The 15196-nt window shown below is 35.8% G+C and overlaps 1 protein-coding gene across 9 annotated transcripts in view; it reads right to left on the bottom strand.

The window, feature by feature from the left end:
- Window positions 1-15196, bottom strand: part of STXBP5L (syntaxin binding protein 5L) — a 189081-nt gene that overhangs the window by 166088 nt on the left and 7797 nt on the right. For all 9 annotated transcript variants that reach the window (XM_088159032.1, XM_088159037.1, XM_088159033.1 and 6 more), the window contains exon 2: window positions 6197-6294. In XM_088159032.1, the coding sequence (XP_088015158.1) occupies window positions 6197-6294 (98 nt within the window). The remainder of the gene's footprint in view (window positions 1-6196; window positions 6295-15196) is intronic.

Here is a 15196-nt window from a genome sequence, read left to right as displayed (position 1 = left end):
AGGAGTACTGACTCTCGGTGAAGTTTGTATTCATTAATAGCTCAAGTTCTTTAAAAAATCTCCAATATATTGTACAGTGGGATAAAAGATGAAATGTATCAATGGTTCCTCCAAGTCAAAAAACAGAACTTCAGGTTTATGATCTTGTCTGTGCTACCCCCATTCCATCTGCTCAATAAATTACACAGAGTAAACAGCAGAGAACACAGTCGGCTTATTTTAAGGATAAAGAACTACTGGAACCTTGTTTAGGTTAAAAGACAGCAGTTCCAGGGAGAGTAAATCTGTCACAATTTATATTTAGCTTTTATGCCACCCTTCTCACAGATCAAAACATCAAGTTACATTCTCCTCTTTTCTTTTAAAGTAAATCCGACCTGATGTCAAACATTCTTTGCCACATTTTCCTTTAGCTACTGTAAAATTCCATGCCTACTCAGAACTCTGCCAGCAATGATTTAATTAGTGCTATTTATTTTCTTTGCCAGATTTCCCTTTTTCTAGAGGGCACAAACAGCCTCAGTTTTACCTCCCAGGAATACAGTCTCTGTGTACATCAGCTGCTGAGGATCCATAATGTTCAACAGAGCTATCTTTCACTTTCCCATTTACTCAGCACAGTAACTCTGGAATCGAAGATATGCTTACTGACTGTTTCACAGAAAGAAACAAGATGATCTTATAAAATCACTTTGCTTGGAAAAGACCTCCAAGACCATTGAGTCTAACTACTAAGCCAGCACTAAAAAGTCCACCACTAAACCACGTCCCTAAGTGCCACCTCTGCACAACTTTTGCACACCTCCAAGGATGGTGACTCCACCACTTTCCAGAGCAGCGTGTTCCTATGTTTTACAACCCTTTCAGTGAAGTAATTTTCCTTTAGATGCAATCTAAATTTCCCCAGCACAATCTAAGGCCATTTTCTTTTGTCCTTTCAAGTACTTGAGAGAGTGATAAGGAGCACCCCCCAGCCTCTTTTTCTCAAGACGAAACACCCCCAGCTCACTCAGCAGTTCCTCGTAGCACTTGTGCTCCAGACCCTTCCCCAGCTCCATTTCCTTCCTCTGGACACATTCCAGCACCTCGGCATCTTTCTTTTAGAAAGGGGCCTAGAAATGGACACAGGATTTGAGATGTGGCCTCACCAGTGCTGGGTACCAGGGGACAATCACTGCCCTGGTCCTACTGGCCACAATACTGTTGACACAGACCAGGATTCCACTGGCCTTTCTGAAGCCATGCTTGTTTCTCCACAAAATATACCTGTTAAAATAAGTGTTGCTGTACCTTATTTGACATTCAAAAATCACTCTTCCTATTAAAGCATGGGAAGAAATACATAAAACAGGCCAGAAAAAGTTATTCCAAATATGATCCTAAAGCAGAATCTCCCTTGAGCAGAACCTGTAGAATTTTTGTGATTTCTAAATGGCTTTATATGAAGAGTTTTAAACGTAAGTAAAAGAGATGCTGTCTTCTATACCACTCAAAATTGAAAGACTATTACTACATTTGTAGCAAATTTCATAGACAGCTGCAATCTGCCATATCTGAATTTATCCGATGCAATTTCATACACTAAGACAAGTCAATTTAATAACCTGCTCCTTAGTGCCAAAATTTTGTTACTCCTCTATTTCCTTCTCTGTCCAGTCCCAACTGCACTCCTTCTACTTTCTTTATGCATCATTCTGACTAACATTGGAAGTAAGCACCAGATAAATAAGTTTGCTAATCTGGCAAAAAAAAAATTAGCACAGCAGAACTGGTATTTTGCCAGGTTAGTGCACGGGATAAATTAGCACAGCAGAACTGGTATTTTGCCAGGTTAGTGCACGGGATTGCTCACAGTAATACATTTGACAAGCAGCAGAACTGGAGTAAGGAAGTGTCAGAACTATGCAGCTAAGCTAAAGGTAGGTATAGAGCAATGCTTCCACTGTCATGTATTAGCAAGTCAGAATAATGTTTTGTTTGCCTAGGTATAAAATGGCCACTGTGTTTTCTGATGACATGGATAACAAGCAGCTATGCCTACTGAAAAGCCTTGCATGGGTTGCAGAAGCCTTGCAGCTTTGCTCAAGCAACTAGCAGTGAAAGTAAAGATTTGCATGCCCCACAACCTGCATCCATGACAATATGGAGCCTGTAAGTCTAAAGACTATATATTAATAACAGCAGCAGACCACACTATAACACATACAAAAACATGTTACTAATTTAAGCCTGTTTGATGGTGAACTTTTTAGTGGTGTGGAGGCCATTCTGGACCCAGTAGGTTGTCTTCTTTGCACTGGACTTAAGACAAATTTCTTTTCATTTCATGATAAGCGAAGATCGTAATAGCTAGAGAAGAGCTTCTTTCAGAATTTCCCACTGCAATTGACCACTAAATAATCAGCTGTTTGCGTTAAAAAAGAAAAAAAAGTAGATGTTGTATTCTGCACGTTTGTAGAGAGCTGTAATGGCTAAACATAGCTCTGATGCAATAAGAGAACTCCAAAGGAAAGGACTCATTGACTCCAGAAAGTACTTAGAATGAATTTTAACAAGCATTTGTCAGCTGAATAAATGACAATATAGAAATACACATCCTGAAATCTGAGCACAGCATGCCACTTCCTCAGATCTGTTACTAGTATAATCATTGTTAACAAAACTGATTTTGATCTATTTATTCAGACTGAGAATGTGAAAAAACCCCAGACTTTTCATTTTCCTCTGAAATCAAGAAGAGACTTAAGTCTGACAAAGTATCTTAATTTCTCACCTCCTTGTATGGTGATACAGAAACTTCTCTGACAGCAACTAGAGACTGCACACTTGGTTTTATTGTATGTAGTGTCAGACGGTTCTTCAGACTGGGACTAGAGAAGATGGAGAGGGAGACAATAAGGAAAGGAATTCCATTTCATAGCCCCTCTTCAACAGAATGTGTTTTCCTTAAGAAAGGATATTCCTCTTAGAGTGGTACCAATGATCTGAACAATGATCACAAGTATGGGAGCTGGGAACAGGCTTCCGACAGGAAGAAAAGACCTCAAAGGAAAAATGAAATTTGCTATGTTTAGGACAAAGGTAAAGAATGACCAGATGCCAGAGCAGCTGTTTCAGGAGTGGGGTTTGGGTCCTTTATTTGCAGACTTTGTTAGCTTGTGTTGGTAATAGGAAGATACTCCTTCATGGATGGTTTGCAGTGCAGTCTGATTCAGTGGGCTGCACCTATGAGGATCCAGTACCTAGCAGTCATCACTGTAGGTAATACCTGCAGTTATTTGCATTTCCTTGGGAAACCCACAGAGACTATTAGGATCAGTGAAGCATAGCAACAACAATTCTCAGTGCTACAGAAGCTAAAGCAGTTGCATCTAAGCACCCTGAAAAGAAATCTAGGAGAAGACAAATTGACTGCCATACCAAAATGAACTTTCGCTTACCTCTGCATTCTAATGGCAGCTTATGAATACTATACTCTATTTCAGGACAATTTCACATAGTCAACTTCAGTATTGCTGCTGGATCACTCGAAATGATCACCTGAAGGCCTAATGTAAGACATTAATTCACAACCACAGAAGGAAATGCTTCCTTTTAAAAAATAAGCTTGTCTTCCAAGACCTGTTAACTTGTGACTAGTAGAAATACCTTGTGAATCTTTAAAAAGTCAAGGAAGCAGCAATACCATTAAGTGACTTGGACTCCTCACAGGAGGACTTGTTGTACACCACTAAATAAATATTAAACATAAATTCAGTCTTCCCATCCATTTGTGTTCCCTAGACAAGAGAGTCCAATCTAAACCAGTAAACTTTGGCACTACCAGTAAACAAACAAATAAATAGTTAGGTAAATTTCTCTGATGGTAGCCAAGCAGTCTGTCCTTTCACTCGATCAACAGCACTGTTTAGAAACACCAGCCAAACACAATGTTATGTATGGAAAGAATTCCCCTTTTCTTACATGACATACTCATGGCAGACTGAAATTTTGCAGTTCTATTTAAAGTATTTTTATAGGGTACTGTGGAAAACTTTGAGCCACTGAAACCTGTATTTTCCTTAGTTTGCTAAAAAATTCCACATTATGAATTGTACTTTCAGATGTAATACTTAATCTGTTGCATCTTTACTTGAATTTTATTGCCTGATTTCAACAACTACAAACATCTGCAACAAGACTGGCTTAAATGAGTCATGTTCTGGGAGTAGTCTTAGGGCCTGTTTCACTGCAAATTTATTAGTCCACAAGTAGGTTCTTTATGTAATCCGTTCTGCAAAACTTAGAGCCAAGTGGAGAGATCTCAGTTAAAATGAATAAATAAGTAATTATTTTTATGGCACCCTCTGTCTTCAAAGCTCAATTAAGCAAACCAGGCTCTCTGTGACTAAGCTGAGAAGCATTTATGTTATGACATATCTTCCAAGAAAAAAATCAAATTCCCTGGTAATCCTGATGCTCTTGTTTGATTACGATACTAGAACTGGTAGAAATTTTTTCATGAACGAGGTAGGACTTCATTAGCAAACAGAGGAGATGTTAAAAAGGAAGGACATTTTGAAAAACATTCTTTTCCCTTCTGCTAGCTCTATAACCTATTTTTATAGAAAACATACAGAGAATTTTATATAAGCTTAGGAATATAGATATTTTTCCACTTCATGTGCCATTCCTGTGGCAGGAGACATACAGGTTTAAATTAATTCTACATGAACCTGTATTGATTCAGGCTCTGCACCTCAATTTTCCTCAAAGGAGAGATTTGTAGAGATACAGGATGCCTAGCCAGTGACAGCACTGCTCCTGGAAAAGCCACATTGCTGAGATGGAAAGAAAAGGTGGGTTCAGGAGTCCATCTTCTGCAAGGTCTTCTTCCTACTTCTACTATGAAATACCCAATACCCTCACTCTGAAGATATCAGTGTAGTTTCCAGGGACAAAGCCCCAGATTTTTAACCCTGCATACCTCTAAAAAGAAAAAGAAACCATGGCTACTAGACTTGCACTTCCCAGAACTGAACAAATTCATGGACACTTTCTTCATTGCATTTGCACAGAATATATTCAATCTACTTCACATAGGTAAGAAATAAAGAGTAGAACCATCAAAGCAAAGCTTGTCACATAACTTGAGGTTTAGTTGAGTTTTGTGAGAAATTCTGGATCAGATAGAAATTGAGGCAATGCAACTGTTCAGACCAAGAGTACCCAAAAATGGAGGAACCAAAGTTCTAGTAAAGTTACAATAGGCACAGGCTTGTTTTCTACAAGGAGATTTTTTTACTTTGTAAACTGCCTTGGGTTCATTACATTTAAAGTTACCTTGGGAACAGGGATAGCAAAAAAACCATAAACGTTATATTGCTATTTCATACAGCATTGTCCCCTACTTTAAAGACATAATTTATTTGGCTACAAAATGCTGGTAAAAACCTTGGTTTATTTATTCTGTAACCTTTAAACCTTCCTGTAATAGTAATTCTCACTGTTTTTCCTTGCTTTAGATGTATTTTCACTCAACTGGAAAACATTGGAACCATGCCAAACGAAGAAAATTATGTAGAGACACATTTTTAAATACATCACATTTAAATATTCGTATTTTTTTCTTTATGTCTTCAAATTTTAATTACCTTTTAATTAAATTTATTCTGTATAGACTTATAACTTAAAAATCCTCCTGTATTAAAAACAACATATAAATTGCTGACACTGAAGTACCTTTATAATTAACAAAAAGAAATAAGAACTTTTACAGTGCTTCACCTTCTCCTTCAGAAGAAATTAATTCTGTCCTAAAATCACTTATTTCCCACCATTCACTTGGAAGAGTCTAAATAATTTCATACATAACTATTGCAGCAATGAATTTATTTATTGCTAGCACAACATTCACAACTTGCTCATTACCACTTTGCTGTCCACTTTTACTTCTCAGGCTGAAAAAGACCAATTCTGTCTTATCTTAACCAATATACGCCAAAATCATATGCAACAAACTCTATCAGAAATTCTTTGAACCCCTTAGAGACCTGGTTAATTCCTCAACAGCACATCTTTTTCCAGTCTGTCTCACCAAGCAAAATGAAGTAGAACATAACAACTGTAGCCTTACCTGAGTGCTTGTGGAAGGTAATTCCCATCCCTGTATTACAAATACACAGAGATGGTGCAATTTCTGAATGAGAAAGGATACATTCGTATGGCTCCCGTTCTTGTTCCAATTGCCAGAATCTTCTGAACTGGGTCAAAAGCTAAGGCAGTGGGTAGGTAAGGAAAACCATGGCGAACCGTCTGAAACAGATCAAAGGAGCAAAGTGACAGAACTGCAACCACAGAGAACAGCATGAATGTTTTATGCTTATGTTTTCTGTATGTTGTAGCATTTTTAATACATTTCAAGAGAAGTATTTAAAAATATACAGTATTTTGAATACAGATAGGAATTTTGTTCACGTGAATTTCTAGCACGTTCATCATGTTATGTTCTTCAACAAAGTAGATTGCTGGTATACTGAAAGATAACCTTAATATGCAGAGCAGCTGAACTGTAAACTGGAAGAAAAAGACACATAATATGCTTTCAAAACACTGTCAGAAACAACCTCAGCCTCAACAGAACAGCTCCAGCAGAAAGAAATGGAATATGTCCAAGGGAAAAGATCCAATAAACCAATAAACTGAATCGAGTCTATGAGGTAAAAACCCTTAATATCAACTTAAAAAACAAAGACAGAGAAGATGTTCTCAAAATGAGCAACTGAACCACTCACCCTTTCCTAATCTTGATTTATAATACTATGCTTTTAATTCAAAATTTTTGCAGAGATACTTTGGGGATTAAATAAACAGAGCATGATACAACACAACCTTGAAGACTGTCTCAGTATTTTAAGTTACCATAACCTGAAGGTTATGACCAACATGACTTGCCCAATCTTATGAGGAAGAATCTGATGAGGGAGAACATTAACATAAGAATAAAATAGAAAATAAGAAGACTAGACTATAAAAATGCACATAAAAATAAACTGTAATTAAGTTTGTGTGTGGCACTGCTTACCTAAAAATGGCAAAAAATTGCTATTATTTAGTATAAAAATAATGGTTTATATTATTTAACAATATAAAGCCTTGAACTCTAGGACTGACTTTTTTTAGTAAATGGTTGGGATTGGAGAGGAAGTACTTTGAACTGAATGAAATTTAACTTTTTAAGCTATTTTCCTCTTCCTTGAAATTATCTAGTTCAAGAACTATGTCTGCTGAAGCATTCAGCAGTCCCTATAGAACAACAAAAGGGACTCCTTAATTGCAGACCTGTTGAGTAAAAGGCAGTTGATGATTCCACAGCTGTATCGCTCCAACTCCTCCATTACAGCTGGAAACACTTGAACTGATATTCACAAACAGTTTGGGAAAAACCAAATGTATGTTTTTCAGCAAATAACCACTTCCTTAAAAGAGATCTTACTTGTCTCGTATCTTAATTACTGCTGATAAGGGAACTTGCTTAAAGAATGTCTAATTATTAGTTTCTAGGCTGAAAAAACCCAGAAGCATATGCTACTTCAGTAAGCTGTAGAAAAGTAACTCACTTTTTATGTTAACGTCAGCATTTATCAAAGATCTCAATTCTGTTTCTGTTTTGGTTTGCTTTGTGTTTTGGGTTTCTTTAAACTTACTTATCTTCTTAAGTGTTAGGATCACTGAAATATAAAGTTTTTTATTCTGATATCTAAGCTGGGACCAGACTTACATACCCTAGAAATGGTTTTACCTCTCATGTCACAAAAACATCAGAAATCATGGATTGTAGTATTTTCTGGTGTGTTGAACATGTGGCATTTCTAATCTGCTATTATATTTGAAATTTCTGTATTCTGGAGAACAAATGTTCTTCCTTATAAGAAAAAACCTATATATTTCACCAATTATCTTTTTCTAATGATTGATTTTAGAAAGGCTCTCTGTAATAAAGTTGGAATTCCTATCAGTTCCAGTCACAGTAAGCTTCTCTGATGTTTAGCCACAGCTGGAGTTTTCAGTACTATTTTTAAGATCTGAGAATTCAAAGATAAATATTTTTAAAGACTTATTTGCGTCCTTGCCACATATTTAGAATCTGCATTGTATTTTCAGTATTTCTGCAATCTAGAGTCAGACTTCTCATTTGGAAATTTTAATTGGGTCCTGTATTTGAGATAGAGCTATGTTTTAAAAGAACAGTGAAGTACATCTTTTCAGGATCATAGCTCAGTACAATTTTTGAACTCTAGGATTGACTCAAAAGTGCTCTTTCTATTTTGCAGCTATTTTCCAAATTTGAGCATTTTGACTAGCTCCAGTTGGGAGGTTTTTGTGAATGCAAAATTCTGCCGTTTGTAAAATATTTTTTTAAAACTGTTGAAATATATTGGACATCCAGGTAAATTACACTTTTCAAGTAAAATATTTATATTTATTTTGTTCCAAAAGAACAAGACTATTTCAGAAGGAAAGCCAAGTTATATAGTACAGAGTTAGGGCAGAAAAAGATATCTCTATAACTGAGGGTTTGGCCCAAATTAGAGCAGCCTCAGAAACTATTCTGAAGATTAAACCTATTCAACAAAAGAACATGGAAAAGCTGTGACACTCCAAACTCCCAGATTCTTGTCCTCATCTTTGGTCCAACAAAAGCTCTTTGGTCTCTTCTTTTTCCAAGGACTGTGAGAAAAATTGACATGAAAATCAGCACTTGGAATAGACTTTTCAGTTGTGCATCTATACAGCTCATGTGAACATAAGTGTAAGAATGAGTAACTATTCTAGAACTCTGTCTGGGCTTCCTTACAGCATTTACTAATATAGATGAAAAGGAAAAGAAGACCACAAAATTAACTTGCTCCTAGGGTGACAAAATAAAAAGTACATTTCTATTTTATCTGAGTTGTGTCCAGTAGGAACAAGATAGAGTAAAACTATAAATGACACTCAGAAACGCAAAACAAAGTAGTTGGGGTCAATAGCAGGCAAAAGCTGATGTATGCTTAAAAATCAGTCCGTGTTCAAAGAAATGTAGGGGGGGCCTCACTACTCCAAATACCCCAAGAAAGAAGCTGCCGGGGGGGGGGGGAAGAGAGAGAAAAAAAAAACAGACAGCAGATGGAGCCAGGACTGCTTTTCTCCACATTATCCAGCTTTTTTTATGTCTCCTTTTTGGGCACACTGCCTCTAGAGGCAGTCTGTGCTCCCAAGGACATACAATTTCCATGTAATATGCAAAATAATTTACTTGAAACAGAAAAATTACAAATGCAGATACAATTTCAGCATAAACCTGTGTTCAGTTTAGTTATTTTCTCTTAAATTCTCTTTTAAATAATTTTAAGCAGTGAATTGCATGTATACATCATTATAGTAATCTTTACAGAACCAATCTACCTAAATTAATGCAGGAAATTGATTATTTGGGCTTGCTAGTAATCTACCAAATAATATTTTAATATCCTGTACGGAACATAATGCTCTTTTTCATTCTCAGATACCATGAGATATTTCATTAGCTAAAAAAAAATTGAAGTCTGATGTAGACTACCACAGAATAAAAGTTAAGAAAACTCTTATACTGAAGAATTGCATTATGCACCATGTGAACAATTGTACTGGATACTGCATATTAGTACTAGTGCAAAGACACCTTTTTAATAGAAGTGATTATAGCATTTTCTAAATACCTCCAGAAAACATAGAACTAGATCAAATTTTAAATTGTATCTACTAATAAATAGGGTTTATAGTCAAAATGTTTCTGACAATTTGCATAAACTTAAAATTTGTAATTTTTCTACTAATATTTTATAGATACCCTGTTTCATTTAACATCTGACAGAAAAACTGATTTACCTAGGTAAATAATTTTTGAGAATATGTACATTTGTTAAAATTTAACTATGTAGTCTAAACCTGTGGCTCAGTATGTAGAGTCTACTTCCAACTTGTCACCAACGTGCCACATACAAAAGTATCATTGAAGAATAATTGATCAGTTTTCAGAAGAGAGGATGAAGTGTTGACTGAAACCTCTCCAGGCTTCTGCTCAGCCATGTAGGAAATTAAAAAATGTCAATGATTACAGCATTTTCACCACTTCAATACTATTTTGAGTATTGTGGTGCTCCAAGATTGTAGTGATAAAAATGAGTGCTTATACAAATGAGCTGTTATGTATTATATCTCTACAAGACTGTGACATCCCTCATTTATGGATCTCTGTGTCTGTAATCTGTGATTGGTAATATTGATCCCTTCTCATGAAAAATGGAAAGAGGACAAGGAATCAGCAGGCTTCTAACCAAAGTAAACAACACAAGTCAGATAAATTTTTTATTAGTTAAATTTTCATTTTTCAAAGTAATGTTTTTTGTAAAAACCACAGCTGAGCTACAACTTTTCAAACCCAAGTTATTGATTCCATCTAGCTTTCAACCTCCAATAGGAACCAGGGCTTCTGAGCATGTTCACAAAATATTCTAAAAAACTACCTTTTTTTTTTTTCTTAGCTAAAGATACCCACAGATAGGTCTTTTCCTTGGTGTAAAGCTAGAAACCGTCATCTGGAAAAAGCCATTTACAAAAGGGACTCTGGACCTCTAGACTGGGAAAGTTGATTGTTGTCCCTGACAAGATGGTAAAATAAAGACTAACAGAGCAGACAGATAGAGATTGTTGCAGAAGTCAGAAGAGTTTCTTCAATGGCAAATCATGGCTGACTAGCTCTCTATTATTCTATGAAGCTGTCAGCATACAAGTAAATATAGGTGATATGAATATACATAAGTTTTCCAAAAGACTTACAATAACATTCCACAGCAATGTTATTAGAGAAACAGAAGTGTCACGGGACTGAAGAAATTTCTTTGTGAACTGAAAGCTGGTTAGATCACAGAAGACAAAGGACACAGTTTATCAAGTTTTTACCATGAAGAAAATTCACAAGTAGAGTTCTCCATGCTTGGACCAATTTTATTCATTGTCTTTAATGACCTATAAAAGATAATGAACTCTGAAGTCTCTGAGATCATAAGTAATAGTAAGCGCCTTTGGAAAGTGAAATTCAGTACTACCAGTGACCAGCTCCTGAAAGGCTTCACTAGAGTGACTTAAGTGGGCAAGAAGTTCATAAATGACCCTCAATGTGGATAGATGTAAGATATCTAGAAGAAAAAAAAATCTTAACTAGATCTGCCCAAAGCTGAATTTGGAACTAGCATTTACAACTCAGCAAAGTAATTTTTATGTATGATTGTCATTCCTCTGAAATATTTGGTTTAATGTTCAACATAAATCCCCAAAAGCCAAGTGATAATGGATATCATGAAGAAGAGCATAAGGAATAACATCGAATAATTCTGCTGCTACAGAAAACCATGTGTGAGCCCATTACTTGAGACCTGTATGTGGGGGGATATGACTAAGACTTACATAAACGAGTGAGTGCGTTAGCTAAACATATTTGGCAAAGCCTTGGAGGCATTCAAAAGAAATTAAAGATTAGTTTCAAATGGGGGAAAAATGGGACAAATTCATTGACATGATTGATAAACGGATTTTAAAAGGACCAACTAAAGATACGCCCTCCAACATATAAAATCCAGTGAGTGATGGTGAATGATGGGAGACTGGAAAGGGAATGGACTGCAGAAAGTGATGTAACTTATTACCCTCCCTAGGTGACAATTCTGCTGCCAGTGTCACAGACTGACTGCTGGGAGATATGGACCATGGGCTTGTCTCAGCAGGCTATTCTTATGAGCTTATTATCCTCACCAGTAGCAGTGAAACAGAGAGGAAGAAAAAGGAGGTCAGCATTGGTGGAGAAAAATACAGTAAAGAAAAAAAATATTGAAAATGTGGGCACAAAATAGAAGTGTTAGTGAAATAGGAATGTTGGGGCAGGAAGAAAAGATATGTATAAGAAACAAGCAGAATTTCATATTATTTCCCTACAAAGACTTCTAGCATAGAAGAATAATACTTTTAGCAGTAGGAAAATTTGGTTTGTTGTTTAATTTTTAAATTATGATACTTACTTTGTTATAAAAGATTACTTTGTCATTGTAGAATTTCGAGAAAGTAGCTGTCCTGGACATAATGCAGACTTCAAATACAGCCTGAATTTTAAAAGTTTAGTTTCACAATTACGTATTGATAATTATATGAAAAATAGAAGATATTTTATAATGAGTATTTGAAATTAACTGACTTAAATATTATGCATTTTTGTACAATGAACATACAAAATTTTTTTCCTGTAACAAGGATCTCTGCAGATACTTCAGAGATGTGTTTTTCCACTGTCATTTTCAGTTCTGCAAACTAGATGTTAAAGACTATTAAATAAGGATGGTCCTATTTTGATGTAATTCATATAGATAGAAACAGCCAAGCTAAGCAAATCACAGGGGAAAAATAAGGCCTTCTGAATTTCAAAAAGCATTTGCCTCATGCTAGTCCTTTGAAATACACTGTAGTGTATCAAAAATACAAAATGAATATAATTTAGACAGGAAAATCCACAAATAAATAAAATTATGTTGATCCATAAGCTTCATTATCCCCAGCTCAGGTGAGGCTGGAAGGGAACTGTCTGGTCCAACCCTTTCTGCCCAAAACTAAAGGGGTTGAATTTTAATATCACTTTATGGATCTATTTAAATCAGTGTAGCTATGGCCAAGCAACTACTTGGCAACTACACCATCCTACTACATCCACCACAGCACTGGGTGGAAGCACAATAAGTTACACGGTAATACATGAATATAACCATCCCAAGGGAGGCATTACACCCTTTGGAGAAATCCCAAGTCCAAGGGAGAATGATGTATGCAAAATTCTTTCACCTCTTGCCTTCTATTCTTTCTATAAGAACTCTCCCAATTCCAAAAACAAACAACTAAACAACCAAACAATAAACCCCAGGCAAATATACAAAAAGGGAAGAAAAAATAAGACCACAATGAAGGAATTGCACCCCACTGTACAGTAAATATATAGTATATATAGTATAATGTACTTCCCACTATTGCCATTTAAACTGGCAAGAAGAAATAGGGCATCCACATATGGAGAAAGGTCTTGATCGTTCATAAAACTATATCTACACTTGTCTTTAATGTGGAATTATTAAAAAAACCCAGCCCAGAACTACTGATTGCGAAGTTCATTTTGGTCTACCTACTTAAGTAAGACCTCAGTCCAGATGGAAAATCTTTATAATCAAAGTAATTCAAATAGCAGTTCCATTGATTTTGTCATTGCATCATTTAACTGTATTACTCTAGAACTTGAGACAGGCTGGTTCAGAATATCATCTACCTGATGGAAATCTGCTTTAGGGGCATTTAAAAGCACTGTAAAATCATTCAATTTATCTGATAGCCCTGAAAGGAAAACTTTTGTCTTCACTATGACTGCGGATATAGAGAATAAGATAATTTTGTAACTTTAATGAGAAATTAAATAAAAATAAAACTGTTCTTATTAAGTTTACATCAGATCAAAGTAAGAATAACTATAATTAATTTTGCATGACTTCCCAGTTTTGGATTTTCTGAAACTTCACTGCTTTGACCTAATCATGTTCTGTTATGGCTGATTGTGGCTTCTGTTCTGAAATAAATGCTTTGGTTGCTGCTTTCAAAATATTTTAGCAAAAAAAAAAAAAATTAGCCATACTGGGGGATTGAAAAAATGTTACTGCTGTAAAAAAGCTCTTGAAGGGTAGGGAGTTTGGGCGGGGGAATGTCAGGGGAGGAAGCTAGAAAAACAGTGTTAAAACTCTACTTTGATACAGAGATAATCTGTACTATTGGTTTACTACCATGAAAATCTGTTTTGCAATGTAATGTGGCATTCTTGTACACAAATGGAATTACCAGATTTCATTACTAGCATTTACAGTGTTGTTTACTATTTAATAATAATTCATAATTAATCTTCTCCTACTTTCTTTCTGTATACATGCTGTATGTATGCAACTTGAAGGGTTTTTTTCTGATGTTGAATTGAGAATTTAATCTGAAAATAATGGCCAGCATCTCACCTCACACAAGGTGAAGATATATACTAAATAAAATGCAGGTATTTAATGGCAGGTTTTTACCCTCACACAGCAGTGAAATCCAGCAGATCTTGCACATCACTGCTCCTCTTTGCACTGCCTATGAAGCTACCATGGACACAGCTCACAGACACAAATTAAGTCAGTACAGCCAAGGATCATAAGAATCAGATCTCTGTTTACATAACCACAGGCCACTTTTCCTGCCCTTGACTCATTCAGGGAGCATTCCAAAATATATGTAGGACAAACAATGGATCTGTGGACGCAGTAAAATTTTTATCCACAGCTACAATGGAATGTATCTGTAACACAAGTGATGATGGACAGCTGTAACTGAAAGCACATCACCACCCTGAAAGGATACAATAGATGGAACAGGATGAACAAAGCAGAGATGAGAAATCATTAATTTATTGTTATTTACTATTTTTGTAATGTGCAGAGATCTTCTCACACGAGATGTTGCAAAGAACACAAACAGAATAGCATTCATCCTCCTCAAACCTTGTATACTGTTCAAAACAAACGTGAGGGAGGACAAGAATAAAATATAAGAGACACTTCAAGAAAACAAAAAGATGCAATAAAGACTAGATTGCCTCACATATAGACATAACTGGACGCTAGCTGAATAAGGCACCTGACTTCTGAGCGTCTGACTTCACAACATTCTTACATAACAGATTTTTAAATTAAATAGAAGCAATTATTTTTAATTTATTTTATTCAAATTTTGCAAGACATGCTACCATACACACATGCATCTACTTATATACACCACAGAATTCAGTAAAGCTCCTTCTGAGTCCATGCATTCATCAACTCAAAGCCTTGAATACTGAGGTTGGGTTTTTTCAGTTCTATATACAACTTAACTTCAAAGGAATCATGAAGAGTGCAGCTCCTCAGACTTTGACCCTAGCTACAGGTGACAGATTGTCTCTAGTACTTTTTATTATTCACAGTCTTTGCTGGTGATCTGTTAGGAATGGACACTGCACTGCACAAAGATAACATCTTACTACATTTGAGCATACTTGCCAGCCATCTGTACCTAATAATATTGTTTTCTCTCCTCTCCACAGATG

The sequence above is a fragment of the Sturnus vulgaris genome, chromosome 2, assembly GCF_052056855.1.
Source record: "Sturnus vulgaris isolate bStuVul1 chromosome 2, bStuVul1.hap1, whole genome shotgun sequence".
Classification (NCBI taxonomy): domain Eukaryota; kingdom Metazoa; phylum Chordata; class Aves; order Passeriformes; family Sturnidae; genus Sturnus; species Sturnus vulgaris.
The sequence above is the reverse complement of the archived record's forward strand: the minus strand, read 5'-3'. Positions and strand labels throughout refer to the sequence as shown.